We start from the raw sequence: 25,773 nt of genomic DNA, 5'->3' as shown, positions 1-25,773 counted from the left end.
GGATTAGCCTGCTCTTGAGTAATGAGACTTGAGTAAACAATGAAACCTCTGATTTAAATGATCACTGTAACCTCTTATGTCTGATTTATGCATTCCTCTTTACTGTCCCTCAGTTGTTCTGCCCATACTCCTGTCTATCATAGCATTTATTATACTGAAGTAGAGTCATTGATATCTCCCTGTTAAACCATATGCTTCTTGTGTGGGAGGGATGAGAAGAGACTGTGTCTGCTGCCACCTAACAACTGGTATAATCCCACTTCAGTAAATGCTTATTGAACCAATGAATCAGTGAATGATTTGGAGTTTCTTATTTTTACCATTTTTGAACAATTTTCTTTTTAACTTTGAAGGGTTAAAAGGTGTATAGTTACCCTGTGAAGGTTTTGTTGTTTGTTAGAAATTAAGTACTTAACACTTGGTATGCCCCAGAATAGATAAATAGAGAACTTTAAAAATTTTCAATGTTGAAAGGACTTTGTTGGTTATTTTTTAGGAAAATCTGTAATTATTATTTTATACATAGGTTATAATATGCTTAAAAATAATTTTTGATATTAAAGTAAGGTAAGCAGATATCGACCTTTTCGTTCCTCTTGATAAGCTGTGATTTAGAGGAAAAATAAATTTCTAATTTTTCTTTATGAATTATACTATTAAGAACTACTGATTTATTTTTACATTTGGATTAAATTAAAATTTCAATTTATGTTGACAATAAGAGATAATTTTATAGAACCTAATGAGTTTCTTAGGTTTATCCTTTTAGAGATTTAAAATCAGTTTATCATCAGAGACCCATTGTAGTGTATCTAGAAGTGTAGAAAAAAGATACTCTCATACTTTTTTGCTGTTTTTTTAAGCTTTGTGTTTAAAAGCCAATGATACAATTAAAAAAAATTGTATTTCCCGTGAAATGTGGTGTGTAGTTCCCCACAAATATGATATTTTACAGTTAATGTCATGGGGTTTTCTTGTTTCAGAATCCTGTTCACAAGATTCCTGACTCACATGAGATAACGCTGAAGCATGGCACTAAAACAGTAAGTTTAAAAATCTAGTTTTTTCCCCTCTCAAATTACAGGGCTGTCATGGAAAAGTGAACTGATAAGATACATTTGTATTAAGGCTAATTATACAATCAACTGATGACATAAAAGCTATAAACATTAAGGAAAAATAGATTACTTTTATGTTCAGTCAAAATAGCCATTTCCTTTTAGTTAAAATAGGAACACTTATTGTCACTGTTATTGTTGGCTTTAAAAATCTCTTGTTTTTTAATATAGGAACATTATAAGTGGAAGAAAGAAATGAAACTCAAACACAATTTTGCTTTTTATGGTGTGGGAAAATTTCTTACTACCTTTAGCTTTACTTCTGTATCAGTAAAAGGCATAAATTTGTTCATTTTTCAGATGAATGTTGAGATAAGAAATGAACTTTAAGTAGTTACTGTGGCTCTAAGTGTTTATTAATACATAGTTTACAGATTGCATGTTTATATTGTTATATTTACTTACGTTTGAGTAATCTAAAATATTTAAAGATGAATAATATAAAATATTTGAGATGTAAGGTGAAATCATTGTATCTTATTGCAAAGCCACTAAAAAGTAGTAGTTAAATGAGTGAAACATTCATATGAAATGAAAAAAATTATCTTTCCCTTTTCAGTGAAACTACTTTTTTCTAACTGACATGTAAAGAAGTAAGAAAATACATCCCATAATAAGAGGGAAATATCAATCAGTAGAGATAGACCCAGAAATGATATAAACAGGGTCATTCTTACAGTTTTTTCTTTTGAAAATATTGTTTTCATAAAAATATTTATGTTAAATATAATGGGTTTATTGTTATTTTAAGTGAAATGGAAAAGATGTAAAAATCTCTTAGTTTTAACTTCTAGTGGAAATAGTGATACATATAACTCACATAAACAAAACCTCTTTGGAGTCCTCATTCGTTTTTTTTTGAGACGGAGTCTCGCTCTGTCACCCAGAGTGGAGTGCAGTGGTGTGATCTCTGCTCACTGCAAGCTCCGCCTCCTGGGTTCATGCCATTCTCTTAGATTGTATATTGAAAATGCTGAATTATTGTAATTATTTGTAAGATTTTTACTTGTACACTAAAGCAACTTAGTTTATCTTACGGAATTGCAGTGATAGCTATTCTGAGTACATGGTTGATGATTTGGGACAAAATTGTCAAATAGATTTAAAGTATTTTTCTTTATTGCAAAAGAATTAATATAGTAACAAAGTCTAATAATATAGAAGGCACCATCCATTCCCACTTTTCAGAAGTAACAATAGTTGGTGGTTTGTGCTTCCAAGGCCTATAACATAGGGGGTGGGATTAAAGAACAGAAATGGGGGTTATAATTGACCATATGTCATTTTGCTCCAGTCATTTTATTTTATTTTTTTAAAACCAGGTGTCTGCTTTGGGTCTGGATCCCTCAGGTGCCCGTTTGGTGACAGGAGGATATGACTATGATGTTAAGTTTTGGGATTTTGCTGGAATGGATGCTTCTTTTAAGGCATTTCGATCCCTTCAGCCCTGTGAGTGGTATGTATTCACTTACTTAATATCTTCATATTTGAGTTAATATCTTCACATTGGAGGACAGTGCTGTTGGCTTTGGAATCCCATCTACAATGATTTGTATCAAAATACATTACGTTTATATGACTGTATACTGCCTTCATAATTTAAATGAAGTAAAATGAGCCTTACATTTCTTTTGTTTCATAAACTTATATTTTAGGCTGGGCGTGGTGGCTGACACTTCTAATTCCAGAACTTTAGAAAGCTGAGGCAGGCGGATCACCTGAGGCCTGGAGTTTGAGACCAGAATGGACAACATGGCAAAAGCCCGTTGTAGAGCAAAAGCCCGTTAGTAGAGTACTAAAATTACAAAAATTAGCTGGGCGTGGTGGTGCATGCCTGTAATCCAGCTACTCGGGAGGCTGAGGCAGGAGAATTGCTTTAGCCTGAGAGGTGGAGGTTGCAGTGAGCCGAGATTGTGCCACTGCACTCCAGCCCAGCAACAGAGAGAGACTCCGTCTCAAAAAAAATTACAAAAGGCCAGGCGCAGTGGCTCATGCCTGTAATCCCAGCACTTTGGGAGGCCAAGGTGGGCAGATCACCTGAGGTCAGGGGTTCAAGACCAGCCTGTCTAACATGGTGAAACTCCATCTCTACTAAAAATATAAAAACAAGCCAGGCAGGCCGGGCGCGGTGGCTCACGCTTGTAATCCCAGCACTTTGGGAGGCCGAGGCGGGCGGATCACGAGGTCAGGAGATCGGGACCATGGTGAAACCCCGTCTCTACTAAAAAGACAAAAAATTAGACAGGCGTGGTGGCAGGCACCTGTAGTCCCAGCTACTCGGAGAGGCTGAGGCAGGAGAATGGCGTGAACCTGGGAGGCGGAGCTTGCAGTGAGCCGAGATTGCGCGCTGCACTCCAGCCTGGGTGAGAGAGTGAGACTCCGTCTCAAAAAAAAAAAAAAAAAAAAAACAAGCCAGGCATGGTGGCTTGTGCCTGTAATCCCAGCTGCTTCGGAGGCTGAGGCAGGAGAATTGCTTGAACCCAGGAGGTGGAGGCAGCAGTAAGCCAAGATTGCGCCACTGCACTCTATCCTGGGCGACAGAGCAAGACTCCATCTCAAAACAAAAAAATTAAAAAAACGAAAAAAACTTTGTTTTAAAACATTCCAATTAATCCTGAGAAATGAGAAATTAACATATGTTAAGCCATTAACCAGGTACCAATCCATTTTGTACTGTTTAGGTATGGTCGGCTAGCATTATGTTAGAAAGGGCCTTCCATTTTGCTACAGTGAGCCAGCCTTTCTGTGTTTTTTTTTTTTTTTTTTTTGAGACAGGGTCTGGCTCTGTTGCCCAGGCTGGAGTGTAGTGGCGAGATTTTGGCTCACTGCAACCTCTGCTTCCTGGGCTCAAGACATCCTCCTACCTCAGCCTCCCAAATAGCTGGGACTATCGGTGTGCACCACCATGCCTGGCTAATTTTTGTATTTTTTTTGGTAGAGATGGGGTTTCACCATGTAGTCCAGGGTGGTCTCAAACTCCTGATCTCAAGTAATCCACCTGCCTTGTCTTCCCAAAGTGCTGGGATTACAGGCATGAGCCACCGCGCCTGGCCCATAAGCCACTCTCTTTTCTGTTTTTGACCATATCTGATCTTTTGGCATATTGCTTTCTTATGGTATCATTTAACTCAGCGGTCCCCAACCTTTTTTGCACCAGGGCCTGGTTTTGTGGAAGACAGTTTTTCCATTGACTAGGGGTAGCGTGGAGGTCGGGGTGGTGGGATGGTTTCTGGATGAAACTGTTCTATCTCATATCATCAGGCATTAGATCCTAATAAGGATTGTGCAACCTAGAGATCCCTCGCATGCACAGTTCACAGTAGGGTTCGTACTCCTATGAGAATTGAATGCCATTGTTGATCTGACAGGAGCTGGAGCTCAGGTGGTAATGCTCGCTCACCCTCCCAACACCTGCCGTGCACCTGGTTCCTAACAGGCCACAGACTGATACCAGTCCTTGGCCTGGGCTTTGGGGACTCCTGATTTAACTTGTTTCTTTATCTCCTCTCCAATATTTCCTATGGAATATCAAAGGCTTTATCGTAATTATATTGTATCACTTCAGATGGCATGTACTGTCTAGTTGTTTCACTGTTAGTGACTAGAAATTAAGGTATATCCCTTGATTAAGGTAGTGACATCTGATTCCTTCATTGTAAAGTTAATATTTTATACTTGAGATAGGCAAGAACTTCATAGAGAGATAGTTTGGTAATACGTAACTATCCAGATACTCATCATTCTTTCACCTAATGAGCTTAGTGTCCATTGATGATTTCTTCCTGAATTGGTTATGTCACTGAGGGCTACAAATTGGTGATTTTCTTATTCTGTTATTTCATCTGCATTTATTTCCTGGCATCTTCTTAAAGAAAAACTTTTCCATCAATGTTCATTAGGGATATTGGTCTAAAATTCTCTTTTTTTGTTGTGTCTCTGCCAAAATCCTCAATAAAATACTGGCAAACTGAATCCAGCAGCACATCAAAAAGCTTATCCACCATGATCAAGTGGGCTTCATCCCTGGGATGCAAGGCTGGTTCAACATACGCAAATCAATAAATGTAGTCTAGCATATAAACAGAACCAAAGACAAAAACCACATGATTATCTCAATAGATGCAGAAAAGGCCTTTGACAAAATTCAACAACCCTTCATGCGAAAACTCTCAATAAATTAGGTATTGATGGGACGTATCTCAAAATAATAAGAGCTATCTATGACAAACCCACAGCCAATATCATACTGAATGGGCAAAAACTGGAAGCATTCCCTTTGAAAACTGGCACAACACAGGGATGCCCTCTCTCACCACTCCTATTCAACATAGTACTGGAAGTTCTGGCCAGGGCAATTAGGCAGGAGAAGGAAATAAAGGATATTCAATTAGGAAAAGAAGAAGTCAAATTGTCCCTGTTTGCAGATGACATGATTGTATATCTAGAAAACCCCATCGTCTCAGCCCAAAATCTCCTTAAGCTGATAAACAACTTCAGCAAAGTCTCAGGATACAAAATCAATGTACAAAAATCACAAGCATTCTTATACACCAAAAACAGACAAACAGAGAGCCAAATCATGAGTGAACTCCCATTCACAATTGCTTCAAAGAGAATAAAATACCTACGAATCCAACTTACAAGGGATGTGAAGGACCTCTTCAAGGAGAACTACAAACCACTGCTCAATGAAGTAAAAGAGGATATGAACAAATGGAAGAACATTCCATGCTCATGGGTTGGAAGAATCAATATCGTGAAAATGGCCATACTGCCCAAGGTAATTTATAGATTCAATGCCATCCCCATCAAGCTACCAATGACTTTCTTCACAGAATTGGAAAAAACTACTTTAAAGTGCATATGGAACCAAAAAAGAGCCTGCATTGCCCAGACAATCCTAAGCCAAAAGAACAAAGCTGGAGGCATCACGCTACCTGACTTCAAACTATACTACAAGGCTACAGTAACCAGAACAGCATGGTACTGGTACCACAACAGAGACGTAGATCAATGGAACAAAACAGAGCCCTCAGAAATAATGCCGCATATCTACAACTATCTGATCTTTGACAAACCTGACAAAAACAAGCAATGGGGAAAGGATTCCCTATTTAATAAATGGTGCTGGGAAAACTGGCTAGCCATATGTAGAAAGCTGAAACTGGATCCGTTCCTTACACCTTTTACAAAAATTAATTCAAGTTGGATTAAAGACTTACATGTTAGACCTAAAACCATAAAAACCCTAGAAGAAAACCTAGGCAATACCATTCAAGACATAGGCGTGGGCAAGGACTTCATGTCTAAAACACCAAAAGCAATGGCAACAAAAGCCAAAATTGACAAATGGGATCTAATTAAACTAAAGAGCTTCTGCACAGCAAAAGAAAATACCATCAGAGTGGACAGGCAACCTACAGAATGGGAGGAAATTTTTGCAATCTACCCATCAGAGTGAACAGGCAAACTACAGAATGGGAGGAAATTTTTGCAATCTACCCATCTGACAAAAGGCTAATATCCAAAACCTACAAAGAACTCAAACAAATTTACAAAAAAAACACAACCCCATCAAAAAGTGGGTGAAGGATATGAACAGACACTTCTCAAAAGAAGACATTTATGCAGCCAACAGACACGTGAAAAAATGCTCATCATCACTGGCCATCAGAGAAATGCAAGTCAAAACCACAATGAGATACCATCTCACACCAGTTAGAATGGCCATCATTAAAAAGTCAGGAAACAACAGGTGCTGGAGAGGATTTGGAGAAATAGGAACACTTTTACACTGTTGGTGGGACTGTAAACTAGTTCAACCATTGTGGAAGTCAGTGTGGCGATTCCTCAGGGATCTAGAACTAGAAATACCGTTTGATCCAGCCATCCCATTACTGGTTATATACCCAAAGGATTATAAATCATGCTGCTATAAAGACACATGCACACGTATGTTTATTGCGGCACTATTCACAATAGCAAAGACTTGGAACCAACCCGCATGTCCATCAATGATAGACTGGATTAAGACAATGTGGCACATACACACCATGGAATACTATGCAGCCATGAAAAATGATGAGTTCATGTCCTTTGTATGGACATGGATGAAGCTGGAAACCATCATTCTCAGCTAAGTATCACAAGGACAGAAAACCAAACACCGCATGTTCTCACTCATAGGTGGGAATTGAACAGTGAGAACACATGGTCACAGGAAGGGCAACATCACACTCCGGGGCCTGTCGTGGGATGGGGGGAGGAGGGAGGGATAGCACTAGGAGATATACCTAATGTAAATGACGAGTTAATGGGTGCAGCATAGCACTAGGAGATATACCTAATGTAAATGACGAGTTAATGGGTGCAGCACACCAACATGGCACATGTGTACATATGTAACAAACCTGCATGTTGTGCACATGTAACCTAGAACTTAAAGTATAATTAAAAAAGAAAAAAAGAAAAACTTTTCCTCATTTACTGATGTTATTTGGTTACCCTCAAATATAGTTACTACTGAAGAGACAGGATAAAAGCTTACTTATCTTTCTTTAATTGCCATTTTTAGCTTAAGGGCTGGTGGTGATAAATGAGTTGTTTGTGTTACTGGTGATGATTTCTTTTTCGTTTTTGAGTATCAGTACGATTTTTAAATTTTCATGTTTCAGTCAATTGCAGTCATTATTCTTTTTGATGTTTAAATTGTCCTAGATTTGTCTAGTAGGAGTCCTTGATTGCTGTATAATTTTGACATGACCTTATTAGTCTTTAAAACTTAACTTGGTTTCTCGCACAACATGATGTAGGCTTCCTGTTACGTTCCTGTCCGAGTCCTGGAATCAGTACTTCCCCGAGTAGCCTTCCTTTCTTTTTGTGGGAATGATATTTGGAGACCAAATCTGATTGCTAGGCATGCTCATTGATATTGGGATGTCATTGCTTTTGACCTTTTGATGGAAAGAGGTAGAAAATATAGATGTGTATATATTCATGCATATATGTGTCTGTTTAAATTACAAGGTCACATTGATATTTCTATTTCAATTTCAAAATATTTAGTAAACTTTTAAATTTCAGAATATTTTTAAATTTATAGATAAGCTACAAAGATAGTACAGAGTTTACGCATACACTTCACCCAGTTTTTCTTATGGTTAACATCTTATGGTCCATTTGTCACAATTAAGAAATAACAGTAGTCAGTTACTATTAATTAATCTCCAAACTTTATTTGGATTTCACTGTTTTTTTTTCCACTAATGATTCCTCCAAGATACCACATTACCTTTGGTCCTTATATTTGTTTAGTCCCTGACAGTTTCTCAGTTTTTCATTGTTTTTCATGACCATGACAGTTTTGAGGGGTATTGGTCAGGTATTTTGTAGAATGTCTGTCAATTTGCTTTTGTCTGATGCTTTTCTCGTGGTTAGATTGAGATTATGAGTCCTTGGGAAGAATATCACAGAGGTGAAGTGGCTTTCTTATTACGTCATATCAGGAGTACTTCTATCATGTTTTTTTAGGTTCTTCATGGTAAAGTTACTTTTTCCTTTCCTTTCCATATGCCATTCTTTGGCTGCAAGCCACTGAGTACTGCTCAAACTAGAGGCAGTGGAAAAATTCGGCTCCACTTCCTGGAGTGAGTGGTATTTAAATAAACTTTTTGGTTTTCTTGTGTATTTATTTTGTTGCTCAGCTTGTTTCACCTGTGGTGATTGGGAGCTCTTTTAGTTTGGTCTTTTGTCCCTTTGACATGCCTTCTTTCTTTCGTTTTTGGAAATACTCCATTAATTTTTGATACTACAGGATGCTCCAGGCCGGGCGCAGTGGCTCACGCCTGTAATCCCAGCACTTTTGAGGCTGAGGTGGGCAGATCACCTGAGGTCAGGAGTTCAAGACCAGCCTGGCCAACATGGTGAAACCCCGTCTGTACTAAAAATACAAAAATTAGCCGCCCATGTTGGTGGGTGCCTGTAATCCCAGTTACTTCAGAGGCTGAGGCAAGAGAATCGCTTGAACCCGGAAGGTGGAGGTTGCAGTGAGCTGAGATTGTGCCATGGCACTCCAGCCTGGGCAACGAGTGAAATTCTGTCTCAAAAAAAAAAAAAAAAAATAAATAAATAAAATAAAATGCTCCAGGCTATAGATGCTTGTATTTTCCCTGCCCCAGTTCTAGAATCAGTTCTTTTCCCCCGGAGAAGTATATTAGCAAATAAGATCTAGGTTCTTTATTATTATTATTATTTTTACTATACATTTAAGTTCTGGGATACATGTGCAGAACGTGCAGGTTTGTTACATAGGTATACATGTGCCATGGTGGTTTGCTGTACCTATCAACGCATCATCTACATAGCTATTTCTCCTAATGCTGTCCCTCCCGTAGCCCCCCACCCCCTGACAGGCCCTGGTGTGTGATATTCCCCTCTCTGTGTCCCTGTGTTCTCATTGTTCAACTCCCACTTATGAGTGAGAACATGTGGTGTTTGATTTTCTGTTCTTGTGTTAGTTTGCTGAGAATGATGGTTTCCAGCTTCATCCAGGTCCCTGCAAAGGATATGAACTCATCTTTTTTTTATGGATACATAGTATTCCATGGTTTATATGTGCCACATTGTCTTTATCCAGTCTATCATTGGTGGGCATTTGGGTTAGTTCCAAGTCTTTGCTGTTGTGAACAGTGCTGCAATAAACATACGTGTGCATGTGTCTTTATAGTAGAATGATTTATAATCCTTTGGGTATATACCCAGTAATGGGATTGCTGGGTCGAATGGTATTTCTGGCTCTAGAAGATCTAGGTTCTTAATATGCTCATTGCTCCTGGGATGTCACTGCTCTTAGGCTAACTCAGCTGACACAGCTAGGAAATATATGCATATATATTATACTAACCTATGTATATAGTATATAGTATTTTGTATCTCTCTACATCCACGTTAACCTGAACACCAGTTCATACTGATGTTCTAATTCTAATCCAGTACTATGTTGATTTATTCTAACGTTTCTGCTTTTTTGTATCATCACTTTCCAATGGTGCGAAACCTAGCTTCCACTGTCCATTTACTTACTTATTCAGCCTCAGTATACATGTAAAGCAATTTAAGAATTGTTAATTGTACCCGTGTTCTAATTTAAATTTAGCATTACAGAATTTTTCTTAATGTCTTTTAATTTGATATTCAAATTAAAAGATAGAAGTCATTTATAAGAAAACACTTACTGGTCAAGGTGTTGGCAAAGTTTTTTTTATAAAGGGCGAGATAGCATTTTAGGCTTTACAGGTCACAAATGGTCTTTGTTAAATTTATCTGTATGTGTATATGTTTTATGTGTGTGTGTGTGTGTCTGTGTCTATGTGTGTGTTTGTGTGAGTGTATACATTTTCTTTTTGTTGTTTTTTTGAGATAGAGTTTCGCTCTTGTTGCCCAGGCTGGAGTGCAATGGCGTGATCTTGGCTCACCGCAACCTCCACCTCCTGGGTTGAAGCGATTCTCCTGCCTCAGCCTCCTGAGTAGCTGTGATTACAGGCATGTGCCACCACGCCTGGCTAATTTTGTATTTTTAATAGAGTCGGGGTTTCTCCATGTTGGTCAGGCTGGTCTCAAACTCCCGACCTCAGGTGATCTGCCCATCTTGGCCTCCCAAAGTGCTGGGATTACAGACGTGAGTCATTGCCCCTGGCCTACTTTTTTCAAGAAAAGACAGTAAAATCTGATTTGATGCCTTTGATCTTTGGTTAAGGAAGAAAATCTTTTTCTAGCTGTAATTTCTGTTTGATTGAGTATTCCAAGGGTCATCACTTGATGATTCCAGTAGTTTAAGAGTGCTGTCCAATATAACTTGCAGTGGTAATGGAGCTATTATGTATCTGTATCATCCAGTATGGTAGTCACTCATCACATGGGGTTACTGAATACTTGAAATGTGTTTAGTAATTCTAAGGTACCTCTAGACATAAAAATATGTGGCTTAAGTTCAAAAACAGGAATGCTACTACCAAAAACTCACTAAAGTTTAATGCAGATTTTTAAATGAAGAAAAAAGTGAGGCCAGGTGCGGTGGCTCATGGCTGTAATCCCCACACTTTGGGAGGCCGAGGCAGGCGGATCACGAGGTGAAGAGACTAAGACCATTCTGGCCAACATGGTGAAACCCCGTCTCTACTAAAAATACAGACATTAGCTAGGTGTGGTGACACCTGCCTGTTGTCCCAGCTACTAGGGAGGTTGAGGCAGGAGAATCGCTTGAACCTGCAAGGCAGAGGTTGCAGTGAGCTCAGATGGCGCCACTACACTCCAGCCTGGCAACAGAGTGAGACTCCATCTCAACAACAACAACAACAAAAAGAAAAAAAGAAAAAAAAAAAAGTGAAACATAAGTATTTTTATATTTATTTTCCCCTTCAATTTCATTCTCTTTATTTTGTTGGATCATTGTTCTAGTTTCTGATTGTAACACCCAATGTGTATGTTAATGATCGCTGCTTATGTTTTGCCAATTGCAAATGTGGTGAATGTACAGTAAATTCTCATTCAGCTGATACCTGTTGAATATGGGAGAATCAAACTCTCATATGCCATTAGAAGCCTTTCTTTATTTTGAAACTGATTTTTTTTTTTTTTTTTTTTAAATAGAGTTTGTCTCATGTTGCCCAGGCTGGAGTGCAATGGCATGATCTCGGCTCACTGCAACCTCCACCTTCCAGGTTCAAGCGATTCTCCTGTCTCAGCCTCCTGAGGAACTGGGATTACAGGTGCATGCCACCATGCCCGGCTAATTTTTGTATTTTTAGCAGAGACGTGGTTTCACCATGTTGGCCAGGCTGGTCTTGAACTCTTGACCTCGGGTGATCTGCCTGCGTCGGCCTCCCAAAGTGCTGGGATTACAGGCATGAGCCACCATGCCCCCGCCCGACATTGATCTGTTAACCTTTTAAATTACGTTTTTCACCCAAGTGAGAATCCACACATGCCTGTAACTCAGCTAAATTCCCCCACATCTTCTTGTCACTGATCTGTATTATTCCTATATTATCCACAAAGATAACTTGAGGGAGTTTGTTGACTGCCTTGAAGATATGGAAACATAGTATGATGTTTTCAAACCATCTCCTCACCTGGAATAGCAAACATCAGAATTTGTCTGAGATCCAAGAGGCAGTGTCCTGGTGAGTAAGTGGATATCAAAGAGCAGTCACATGCAGAGAACACCCCCATAGCTATTCAGGAAGGGAGATAAAAGTCCAAGTCTAGGAGTGAAGCTGAGGTAAAGTGTTCTGGATTTTGGGCATCTCAGACGAATTTCTCCAGAAGAGCCCTTTGGTGCTGTAGTATTCTTAGCTTCTTTCTCACTCACCTAGCACACTTTAAAAAGACTGACATTAGGTGTTTTTTTCTTGGTCTACCAGTATAAAAATTGAATTAAAAAAAAATGGTTTTCTTTTGTTGTTAAGCACAGTTTATTATTTGATATACATTATTTACCTGAATATATTTTTCCTTCTTGCCGAGACCAGCTCGGTCAGGGAGACCCTAACCCAGTGGCACTAGAGGAATTAAAGACACACACAGAGAAATATAGAGGTGTGAAGTGGGAAATCAGGGGTCTCACAGCCTTCAGAGCTGAGAGCCCCGAACAGAGATTTACCCACATATTTATTAACAGCAAGCCAGTCATTAGCTTTGTTTCTATAGATATTTGATTAACTAAAAGTATCCCTTATGGGAAATGAAGGGATGGGCCAAAATAAAGGGATGGGTTTGGCTAGTTATCTGCAGCAGGAGCATGTCCTTAAGGCACAGATCGCTGATGCTATTGTTTGTGGATAAGAATGCCTTTAAGCAGTTTTCCGCCCTGGGTGGGCCAGGTGTTCCTTGCTGTCATTCTGGTAAACCCACAACCTTCCAGAGTGGGCGTTATGGCCATCAGGAACATGTCACAGTGCTGCAAAGATTTTGTTTATGGCCAGTTTTGGGGCCAGTTTATGGCCAGATTTTGGGGGGCCTGTTCCCAACACCTTCTCGTTGACATTTTCATGGTAAAATTATGTAAACTATATGTAATAGCCTTTTACTTAATTTCCTGGTTTTTGCTTCCCTCTATAACTGTCATCAAGTTACATAATTTTAAAATTTTATCTTATTAAGATCCAGTGACCTTCTCTTGAGTCATGTCTCAGCTCAGATGTCAGCTCCTCAAAGAGACCTTTCCTCACCATCCTGTCAAAAGTAGCTCTTCTCCCACCTCTCCACTGTCACCCACTCTACCCATTACCCTGATTTATTTCTTTTATAGCACTTATAACGATCAGAAGTGATGTGTTTTTCACATTTGTTTACTTCTATTCCATCACCTAAAACAGTGTTTGGGATATACTTGGAACTTTTTATTCATTAAATAAGTCATACAATAATAGTGTTTCATAAATTTTTTTTTTCAGTAGTTTTCTGTTGAGAAATAGAGCAGAAGACTATTTTCAGCAAGGTGTACCCACCTTTTGGAAAAGAAAGGAAGCTTAAGGATTTCTTTTTCTGGAAGATCTGAAATCTTTGGCTTACACCGTATCAGTTCAGGGCAAGTAAGGAACAGTTTTTGAAATCACTGACTCTGCACTATAAGTGACACCTTGAGCTACAGGCTTAAGGCTGATCTGTTTAGCTTTTTTTTAAAAACAAAAATATGATATGTATTCTGAAGATAATTGAATAGTGAGTTTCATTGCATCTTATGATTTCCATTCATTTTATATTAAAAGTGATTGCCACTGAGCAAATTTCCATCTGTTCAAATGGTATTTGTAGTTTTTGCTATGTATGAACAGTTACTTGATTAAAGAGTTTCAGAGTTCAAATAAATAAAAAAAGAAAAAACAGATACCTACTGTTCTGCATTTCTGAGTCAATCCTAGATTCTGAAATTTAAAAATTTCTGTTACTGGAAATTAGAATGGATGAGTCAATGCTATAGTCATTAAGTGTTATACACTGTCTTCTCTGCTAATTTAGCTGAGCTTGTGCCATAACTATCAGTTTTAGTGGGATGAGGGGGAGATTACTCACCTAGATTTTCACTGAAGTATTTTTCCTCCTCTTTCTTTTTTATAGCGTATTAGTTGATGTAAAATTTAATTCTACAACTAAGTATAACTATAGACTTAATGTGCATAATGGAATGTGAGAATGGATTTTGACTCATAAAAATCTGAATTTGAATTATGTCTTGGCTTGTTCATTTGCTATATGACTTTAGGCATGTCATTTAATCACTTTGACCCTTAGTTTCCTTGCCTGTAAAATAGAATTAATACTACCAGTTTTTTGGTGTTCTGATTGATGATTAAACGAAATAATGTATCTATTATAAAGTGCATGGCACTGTGCCTGGCACCTAGTAAAGCATTCGGTAGATAATAACTCACCTAGTATTTATTTATTTATTTATTTATTTTTTTTGAGATGGAGTCTTGCACTGTTGCCCAGGCTGGAGTGCAGTGGCGCAATCTTGGCTCACTGCAAGCTCCGCCTCCTGGGTTCACGCCATTCTCCTGCCTCAGCCTCTCCGAGTAGCTGGGACTACAGGCGCCCGCCACCACGCCCAGCTAATTTTTTTGTATTTTTAGTAGAGACAGGGTTTCATCGTGGCCTTGATCTCCTGACCTCGTGATCCGCCCGCCTCAGCCTCCCAAAGTGCTGGGATTACAAGTGTGAGCCACCGCGCCCGGCCACCTAGTATTTATTTAAATGAAGGAATATCAGTGCACAGATTCTTAAGTTGATATCTCTCATGTCTTTCAAGTATTACTTCCCGTTTCTGACTTTTTCTTAGTATTGTAACATTGGATTTTACCTCTGAAAAATCAGACTACTATTTAAGACTATCGCCTGTCCTGATTTCTTTCTTTCTTTCTTTTTTTTTTTGAGATAGAGTCTAGCTCTGTTGCCCAGGCTGGAGTGCAGTAGCACGATCTTGGTTCACTGCAACCTCTGCCCCCCAGGTTCAAGCGATTCTCCTGCCTCAGCCTGCTGAGGAGCTGGGATTAAGGCACGCAACCATGCCCGGCTAATTTTTGTATTTTTAGTAGAGACAGGGTTTCACCACGTTGGCCAGGCTGGTCTTGAATTCCTGACCTCAGGTGATCCTCCTGCCTTGGCCTCCTAAAGTGTTGAGATTACAGGCATGAGCCATCGCGCCTGACCCTGATTTGTTTTTTGGGAGTATAGGCTATTTAGCTTTGGCTCTCTGTTATCTGTTCTCCATTTACCTTTTTCTCTCTCTGGTCCAGTTCTCTTTATCTTTTTTTTTTTTTTTTTTGCTACAATTTGTGAAAACTTCTTAAGCCAATTCACTTTACTAATTTTCTACTCTTTTAATGAACTTTTTAAAAGTCACATTTATTCAGGTATAATTTACATTTAGTAAAATTTATTCTTTTTACTTGTACAGTTCTATGAATTTTGAGAAATGCATACAGTCATAGTCATACGCTATGATTATCCTCCAAAGTTCCCTTTAGCCCCTTTGCAGTCAGTCCCTCCTTCTGACCCCCAGGTAACCACTGATCTGATTTTGACTCTGTCAGTAGTTTTGTTCCCTTTTATAGCTGTGTAGTACTCTTTTGTATGACAGTATTACATACAGTTTGTTTATCTCTTTAGCAGTTGATAGACATTTGGCTTTTTTCCAGTTTTTAGGTTTGAGGAATAAAGCTTCTATAAATACTCTGTACTGTAGAGGTCATTTTTGTAGACAGGTGTTTTTATTTCCCTGGGTCAGTACCTAAGTGTGAATTGCTTTGTCATATGGTACGTGAGTATTAACTTTATAGGAAACTGCCTGACTTTTTAAAAATGCCGTATCATTGCTTTTGGTGTTTTAGACATGAAGTCCTTGCCCACGCCTATGTCCTGAATGGTATTGCCTAGGTTTTAAAATCGACAAATGGGATCTCATTAAACTAAAGAGCTTCTGCACAGCAAAAGAAACTATCATCAGAGTGAACAGGCAACCTACAAAATGGGAGAAAATTTTTGCAACCTACTCATCTGACAAAGGGCTAATATCCAGAATCTACAATGAACTCAAACAAATTTACAAGGAAAAAAACAAACAACCCCATCAAAAAGTGGGCAGAGGACATGAACAGACACTTCTCAAAAGAAGACATTTATGCAGCCAAAAAACACATGAAGAAATGCTCCTCATCACTGGCCATCAGAGAAATGCAAATCAAAACCACAGTGAGATACCATCTCACACCAGTTAGAATGGCCATCATTAAAAAATCAGGAAACAACAGGTGCTGGAGAGGATGTGGAGAAATAGGAACACTTTTACACTGTTGGTGGGACTGTAAACTAGTTCAACCATTGTGGAAGTCAGTGTGGCGATTCCTCAGGGATCTCGAACTAGAAATACCATTTGACCCAGCCATCCCATTACTGGGTATATACCCAAAGGACTATAAATCATGCTGCTATAAAGACACATGCACACGTATGTTTATTGCGGCACTATTCACAATAGCAAAGAGTTGGAACCAACCCAAATGTCCAACAACGATAGACTGGATTAAGAAAATGTGGCACATATACACCATGGAATACTATGCAGCCATAAAAAATGATGAGTTTGTGTCCTTTGTAGGGACATGGATGAAACTGGAAAACATCATTCTCAGTAAACTATCGCAAGGACAAAAAACCAAACACCGCATGTTCTCACTCGTAGGTGGGAATTGAACAATGAGAACTCATGGACACAGGAAGGGGAACATCACACTCCGGGGACTGTTGTGGGGTGGGGGGAGGGGGGAGGGACAGCATTAGGAGATACACCTAATGCTAAATGACGAGTTAATGGGTGCAGGAAATCAACATGGCACATGGATACATATGTAACAAACCTGCACATTGTGCACATGTACCCTAAAACCCTAAAGTATAATAAAAAAAAAAAAAAGATTACAGGCATGAGCCACTGTGCTCAGACTTGAACACAAAAAAAAAAAAAAAAAAAAAATGCCGTATCATTTTGCTTTCTTAGCGGCAATGTGTAAGAGTTGTAGTTACTTCATATCCTTACCTACACTTGGTATTGTCAATATGTTAAATTTTAGCCATTCAGTTGGGTATGTAGTGATATGTTATTGGGTTTTAATTTGAATTTCCCTGATGATTAGTGATATTGAGCTTATATGTCTTCTTTGATGAAGCAACTGTTCAAAATCTTTTGCCCATTTTAAAAACTGGGTTGCTTTTCTTGGATTGGTTGGTAAAGTTCTTTATAAGATATGTGTGTCACAAATATTCCAGTCTGTTGCTTAGATAGAAAGAGTTCCATAAATATTTGTTAAATAGAAAAAGTAGTTTCCAAAAAAATTCCACTTTTGTAATATATAATTTATGTATTTGTGTTTTTTAGTTACTAGGGAAAGTTTGAGAGGTTATGTCCTAGAAATGGAAGTGTATTATGTGGGGGTATTGGAGAACTTTCATTTTATATTTTTATATGACATAACAAAACAGCATGAATTACTTTTACAATTTAAAAAGATATTTTACACTTCAGAAAACAAAGGACATCAAAAACAAAAGACAAATTATAAGCAAAACGTTGTAACACAGATTGAAAGCAATGGGCTACTATCCATAATACAGTTTCTGTAAATAAATAAAGGGATATTTGAAAACTAAAACTAGCCAAAGGAAATGAATTAATAGGTAACAGCAGAAGAAATACAAATAGTCAATAAACATAAAGTTATTCAGCTTCATTAATAAAGAAGGAAAAATTAAAGTGCCAGTGAGGTACTATGTTACCTGTAAGATTGGCAAAAGTGAAGAGAACATATACTATCCAATGCGAGAAGGCTAAGGTGGGGGTGTAAATGACCAGACTTTTTTTTCCGCATAACAATTTGATACTGTCTTTCTTTTTTTTTTGAGACAGAGTCTTGCTCTGTCGCCTGGGCTGGAGTGCAGTGGCTCAATCTTGGCTCACTACAACCTCCACCTCCTGGGTTCAAGCGATTCTCATGCCTCAGCCTCCCAAGTAGCTGGGAATTCAGGCATGCACCACCATGCCTGGCTAATATTTGGATTTTTAGTAGAGATAGGGTTTCACCATGTTGGCCAGGCTGGTCTCCAACTCCTGACCTCAAGTGATCCACCTGCCTTGGCCTCCCAAAGTGCTGGGATTACAGGCCTGAGCCACCGCACTCAGCCAATATATCTTACTCTAATGTAAACTGTAAACTATGATGGCAAGATTTGGAGAAACAAATACTGTCAGGCATGGTGGGAGTGTAAATTGGCACTGTCTTATAGAGGGCAATTTGGCTTTCTCTTCCAAATTACAAATGCATATACCCTCTGACCAAGTAATCCACTTTTAGGAATTCCTCTAACAGATATATCCACATATGTGGAAATGATCAGGAACAAGTTTATTTATTATAGCATTATATATAATGATGACACATGTTTTCTTGAATTTTTTTTCAGCACAAAATAACAGTCTGATAATATGTTCTTTTTCCTTTAAAAAAATTCCACAGCTGTATTCTTTGTCCTTTTATCTTAGAACAGTACAGACTGTGACCAGTGGCTGAACTCTAGTCCGTGGCTTGTTTTTGTGCGACACTTGAACTAAGAATGATTTTTACAGTTTTAAAGGATTGTGAAACAAACCCCAGAATAATGAAGAAGAATATGATACAGAGATCATATATGGCTTGCAAAGCTTCAAATATTTATCTGGTCCTTCACATAAAGTTTGCTGGCCCTACTGTAAAAGCTCTTCACAACCCCGTATTATTTTGGTCTTCTTATTTACTCTCTCTGCCTGAAGTCTCACTCTGTTGCCCAGGCTGGAGTGCAGTGGTGCCATCTCCGCTCACTGCAAGCTCCGCCTCCTGGGTTCACGCCGTTTTCCTGCCTCAGCCTCCCGAGGAGCTGGGACTACAGGTGCCCACCACCACACCTGGCTAATTTTTTGTATTTTTAGTAGAGACGGGATTTCACGGTGTTAGTCAGGATGGTCTTGATCTTCTGACCTCGTGATCTGCCCGCCTCGGCCTCTGAAAGTGCTGGGATTACAGGCGTGAGCCACCGCTCCCGGCCTGTATGCTGTATTTTTAGGAAAGATAGTAGGTTTTTGACTATATATCTTTGTTTTATTAACCCTATATTATCTCTTCCACATTGTTTTTTGTGTCTGCTGCCTAATTTTTGTGACAACTGCCTCTATAAGGGCATCCTTGCTGCTTTGAGAACGAACTGCCAATGGACTTCATGGTTTCTGGGTAGTTTCATATGAGGCTGTTGCACTTTTTCTGGGAGGTGCTTTCCTAATCATTCTGATCTTTTCCTACTAGAAGTTTCTGGATAATTTCCAGTTTTCAATAGTCCTTTCATTTATCCCGATTTTATATTTTTCTAGGCTATTTCTTTTGGCATTTGGAGTAGGGAAGTCTGATGAAGTCCTCAGCTCTTTTTCTTTAGAAGTCTTCTATATTTCCTATTTCCAAATTCTTAAGGATTCCTTATTTATATTCTTTTTTTGCACCCTCTGCAGAATCAACCTTATATTGACAAGATATATTTTTACATTTTTGGGTGACATTTACAAGTCCTTAATTAATTTATTAATTTATTAATTTATTTTTTGAGACAGAGTCTTGCTCATTTGCCCAGGCTGTAGTGCAGTGGCTTGATCTTGGCTCACTGCAAGCTCCACCTCTCGGATTCATGCCATTCTCCTGCCTCAGCCTCCTGAGTAGCTGGGACTACAGGCGCCTGCCATGATGCCCGGCTAATTTTTTGTATTTTCATTGGAGACGGGGTTTCACCGTGTTAGCCAAGATGGTCTTGATCGCCTGACCTCGTGATCCGCCCGCCTCGGCCTCCCAAAGTGTTAGGATTACAGGCGTGAGCCACCGCGCCTGGCCCAAGTCCTTAATTTGTAAGTCTTGAGTATTTTGGTTAGCAATAATTAAGACATGTACTAAACGTATACTAACTTGTAGTGCATTTGAAATAACATTGCATTTGGCTACCAAGATTTTATACCCCTCAAATAATCTTAGCATTGGAAATAATAATAATAATTACTTGTTTCAGTTACTGTACTAGGTGTCTTTATGTATATTATTTTTAATCCTCACCCAATTTTATAAAAAGTATTATTTCTCATGTTTTTTTCAGTGGAGGAAACCAGGACTCAGCAAAGTTATGTTAACTAGTACATGAACTCTGTGGTTCAGGAGCATCTCTGTATAGTGCTGCCATGTAGTCTTGTCTCCTCATTTTCCATGAAATAAGGAGACTGAGGCCGGGCGTGGTGGCTCATGCCTGTAATCCCAGCACTTTGGGATACCAAGGTGGGCGGAACACGAGGTCAGGAGTTTGAGACCAGCCTGACCAACATGACAAAACCCCGTCTCTACTAAAAATACAAAAATTAGCCCAGCGTGGTGGCGAGCGCCTGTAATCCCAGCTACTTAGGAGGCTAAAGCAGGAGAATCGCTTGAACCCAGGAGGTGGTGGTTGCAGTGATCGTGCCACTGCACTCCAGCCTGGGTGACAGAGTGAGACTCTGTATCGAAAAAAAAAAAAAGAGACTGAGTCTAGTGAAGCCAGTAGACTTGCTCATCATCACGCAGCTAGTTAGCAGCAGAATGAGGACTTGGATCCCTGAACTCCTGACTCACATTCCGGTGCACTTTTCACTACAGCAGGACACTTTGGCTCCTAAGCCCCAAGTGACAGCCCCAAACAGCTGTGTTTATCTGTCTTGCATGTCCCAGCTTGTTTTGCTAGCTGAGCAAAAACTACTTAAAAGGATCCTCAATCTTCACCTTCCCACTCCCTTCTACTTCTACTCATATACTCCCACTTGCCCCATGAATAACTTCACAGAAACAATTGTGCAATGTCACTAAGCCTTCCTCTGGTGTCAGAGTTACTCCCTGAGAGAGCATTTACTTCCTCATGACTCCGATTTACTGGGTAGATTGGCTTTCCCTCTCTTCTCTTTGATCGGAATCTTCGTTGTTTAGGCAGGAATTTGAGGAGCAGATGTTATGCCCCTTGAACAGGCCCTTTAATTCTCCTTAGAACTGTGTCTAATGACTCTTAATCCTGTCCTTTTAACTCTGTGGCTAGCAGATTTAAGAGTGAAGTGAGACAGGAATGATGGGCTTGATGCTGAACATTTCATTTTAATGTTGGCAAAGTAGTCCACAGAGAGTACATGACAAACAGTGAGACAGAGGGAAAATGTTAAAAGTGTTCCTATATAGCAGAAAAACAATGTGAATATTAGTGTGGGATCACTGAAATTTTGGGTTTCCCGCCAAATGTAGATAGAACAGTTTGGTTGATTAGTTTGCCAGAGAAATGGAGCCATTGACTGTTTCTACTTTGTCTTAAACTTTTCTATTTTTTAGATTTTCATTTCCCTTTAAAAATAAGTAATCAGAAGAAACAAAGCGATCTCTTATTTTTCATGGTTACTGGAGAAAATTAGACTTCCCCCAAATGGGAGTAGCATTAACAAGCATATATCCTGTGAACTGATTCATTCTATTCTTTCTTTAGAGACTTTGGCTTAACATTCTGAACTTTCTGATTATCAGATCTCATGTGTTTGCTAATATATAAAATAACAAATGAGACATAATGCCCTATAATTTTCTGTTTGATTAATTACCTGAAATTTGATCTATCAGTCAGTGTTTGATTAGAATAGAGAAATCACATGTAATTTGAACAAGGAAAGATTAATACGAAGAATTGCTAGCTATAACAGGGTTTTGGAGCAATGAGGATTGGCTAGTAAAAAGAAAGAGAACTCTAAGGAATATAAGAATAACAGATGAAAGGAGCATCAACCCCTGGGGTTGAGATACAACATCCAGGGCCTCTGGGATTGAGATCCAGACCCTGTTTGAGGGGGCATGGTTGTGGCTTACTGAATGAAGAGAAGTTGCTGTGGTAGAAATCTGTCTCATCAGAATCACTCTGCTATAATACTGCCTTGTGGAGGTACTGGTGGAAGATACTGGTTGCTGCTGACTGCTGTGCACTTCAGGAGCCTGACAATGGAGCAAACTGCATGGGTGCTGGATCTGGACACTGGAGAAGCTGTGTTGCAGTACAGAAGCCTGCCAAGAGGAGCACACAAGACTCTTGGAAGGAAGAGGAAAATCTCCTCCTCTTACAATGTCGATCTAACATCATGCCAACTGGCAAAGGAAAAATGTTAAAGGGTCCCAGTTCATTTCTGCAGAGCAGACAGGAAAGGATGAATTTGGAGCTGAGAGACAATAAGTGGACAACTGGCACATTTGGTCAAACTTGTAATTTTATATCTTAGATGGACAAATTTAAACACAAGTCCATAGGTGTTTTCCTTACAAGCTTACATTTAAATTTGGGATCCTGGTCAGAATTTTGCTAAGGACTTCATTCTTTCCCAGTGTTTCAGGAAGGATACCATGGGGCCAGAGCCACTTTTCTTTATTGGAAGGTCCTGGGCTGTGGCCCCTTTTGCTTTTCTGGGCTCCTTTCTCATGGGCGTCTGTTTTCGGAGCTTCATTTCCTCATCTGCTTTGACACTTTAATCTTGGACATTGTAGTGAAATGCTTCACATTGTCACACATTCTAATCTCAGAGACCACTCCAAATCTTTTTGAATTTTCTTGGCCATTGGAATCAGTACTCTGGAATCAGTACATTAAGAATGGTTTTTTAAAAACTATCAGCTAGAATTTCAACATTTTAGAAGAAATGGTCAGTATACATTTGGAGAAGCAGTTTCTAGCTAGTAGTAGCTATGCAGAAAAGCAGTTTTATTGATAAGTATCTGATTTGGATTTAGGAACCAGCTAGGACGAAAAATTCTATTGAGGTCTGGCCAGATAGACATATATTTTATTTTTCCTTCATATTCTGTGTCCAAAAGACAAATTGTCATGAGTTAATTTTTTTTTTCTGAAGTATCCATTTGTTTCTCAACTTTGGAATTAGAGGTGTAGAAAATAAATGGGACTCAACAGCCTAAGATTTTGTTTAAAAAGATGTTCTTATTTATTTATTTGTATTAAAAAAATTTCTAAACTTTTTTTTTTTTGCAAGAAACTGTATGTCAACATTTTCATTTTTGATAGATAAATTTTATATTTGGGATTTTGATTATTAAGTTGTTTCTCCACTAGAATTCCTTATGGATATTTGTAATAATCTCTATTTAATGTGTTTAATTATTTGCTTTCCATTTATATTTATTTTGGGATTTCTTTTTTAAGAGAATGGCACCTGTGACAGCATACTGTTAATATTACCCTTGTATTGTACTTTACCATGCCATCTCTGAAGGATATTACAGACCATTTTGGAGCATGGTGAATAACAAATTTTTACCTTGGGAGTTCACTTGAATAGTCATTTTTATATTTGTGACTGCAGGTCACTTTTAGGGGCTGTACTTTCTTAGTACTGGTAGCATTATTATCCAATGGACTTTTATAGCTTTCATTAAGTTTTCTTTTGTTTTTGTTCTTTAAAGAACATTTTACTTAACTTAGTATTTCATTTTTCATCTGTATTATGAGGCAGTAAGAGTCTTCTGTTTTTCCAAAGTTGAGACTGCTTTATGTTTATTTCATGTGGTCCACAGCTGTAGTGTTCAATACATTAGCCACTAGCCACATGTGGTTATTTAAATAAGATAAAATAACAATTGGCCGGGCGCGGTGGCTCACGCCAGTAATCCCAGCACTTTGGGAGGCCAAGGCGGGCAGATCACGAGGTCAGGAGATCAAGACCATCCTGATTAAGACGGTGAAACCCCATCTCTATTAAAAATACAAAAATTTAGGCGGGCGTGGTGGCAGGCACCTGTAGTCCCAGCTACTCAGGAGGCTGAGGCAGGAGAATGGCGTGAACCCGGGAGGCAGAGCTTGCAGTGAGCCGAGATGGCGCCACTGCACTCCAGCCTGGGCGACAGAGCGAGACTCCATCTCAAAAAAAAAAATTAAAAATTAAGTTCTTTAGTTGCACTAGCCATATTTCAAATACTTGATGGATACATGTGGCTAGTGGCTAACATAATGGATAGCACAGATATAAAACATTTCCTCGTCATATAAAGTTCTATTGGATAGTGCTGATCTGTAGCTTATGGGATGGTATCTTAGTCTGCTTCAGCTGCTAAAACAGAATACCATAAATTGAATAGCTTAAACAGTAGATATTTTGACCAGGCGTGGTGGCTTATGCCTGTATTTCTAACACTTTGGGAGGCCAAGGCAGGTGGATCACTTGAGCTCAGGAGTTTGAGACCAGCCTGGGCAGCATGGCAAAACCTTGTCTCTACAAAAATTAGCTGGGCATGGTGGTGCACACCTGTAGTCTGAGCTACTTGGGAGGCTGAGGTGGGAGAATTGTTTGAACCTGGGAGGCGGAGATTGCAGTGAGCCATGATCGCACCACTGTACTCCAGCCTGGACGACAGAGTGAGACTCTGTCTCAAAAAAAACAAAAAACAAAAAACAAAAAATGAGATATTTCTCACAGTTCTGGAGGCTGGAAGTGCATGATCAAAGTGTTGGCAAATTATGTTTCTTAAAGAGGGCCTGCTGCCTAGATTGGAAATGGCAGTCTTCTCTCAGTATCCCACATGGTAGGGAGAAAAGCAGCTCTAGTGTCTCTTCTTATAAAGGAAGTAATGCCACCATAGGGGCTCTATTCTCATGACCTCATCTAAACCTAATTCTCTCCTAAAGGCCACGCCTCCCAATAGCCTCACTTTGGGGGTTAGGGCTTTATCATATGAATTTTTTTTTTTTTTTTTGAGACGGAGTCTCGCTCTGTCACCCAGGCTGGAGTGCAGTGGCACAATCTCGGTTCACGCCATTCTCCTGCCTCAGCCTCCTCAGTAGCTGGGACTAAGGCGCCTGCCACCGCGCCCAGCTAATTTTTTGTATTTTTAGTAGAGATGGGGTTTTACCATGTTAGCCAGGATGGTCTCGATCTCCTGACCTCGTGATCCACCTGCCTCGGCCTCCCAAAGTGCTGGGATTACAGGCATGAGCTGCCGCGCCTGGCCTATCATATGAATTTTGAGGGAACACAAACATGCAGTCTGTAGCAGATGGTAATAGGCTCATATATTGCACTTGTTGATGTAAATCTGATAGGTTTCTTTCTCTCTAAGGACAGATTTTTAAATATTTAACAATACCAATAATTTTTCAGGTTCTGTGAGAATTTTATAATTTATAATTTCCAAACTTAATCTATCATCTATTTTGTCCTAACAATTACAAATATATTTATTTCAGATTATATGTATTCCTACCACATGGAGATAATTACTGCTTTAAAAAATTTTATTTATTTTTTTCATTTTATTTCACATATTGACATTAAATTTTTATTGACACATAATAATTGTACATATATATGGGGTACAGTGTGATGTTTCAATACCTATACTCAATGTGTAATGATCAAATCAGGGTAATTTGCATAATTTTTTTTGTAGGGAGAAAATTCAAAATCTACTCTTCTGGCTATTTTCAAATATATAATACATCATTTTTAACTATACTCATCCTACTATGCAGCAGGACACCAGAA

At 38.9% G+C, this 25,773-nt stretch overlaps 1 protein-coding gene across 4 annotated transcripts in view; it reads left to right on the top strand.

Moving 5' to 3' along the window:
* Positions 1–25,773, top strand: part of WDR70 (WD repeat domain 70) — a 394,244-nt gene that overhangs the window by 56,107 nt on the left and 312,364 nt on the right. For all 4 annotated transcript variants that reach the window (XM_055246343.2, XM_055246344.2, XM_055246345.2 and 1 more), the window contains 2 exons: positions 984–1,043; positions 2,441–2,574. In XM_055246343.2, coding sequence (XP_055102318.1) covers positions 984–1,043; positions 2,441–2,574 — 194 coding nt within the window. The remainder of the gene's footprint in view (positions 1–983; positions 1,044–2,440; positions 2,575–25,773) is intronic.

Source organism: Symphalangus syndactylus, chromosome 16 (genome assembly GCF_028878055.3).
Source record: "Symphalangus syndactylus isolate Jambi chromosome 16, NHGRI_mSymSyn1-v2.1_pri, whole genome shotgun sequence".
NCBI lineage: Eukaryota > Metazoa > Chordata > Mammalia > Primates > Hylobatidae > Symphalangus > Symphalangus syndactylus.
Note: the sequence above shows the minus strand (reverse complement) of the source record. Positions and strands in the feature narration are given on the sequence as shown.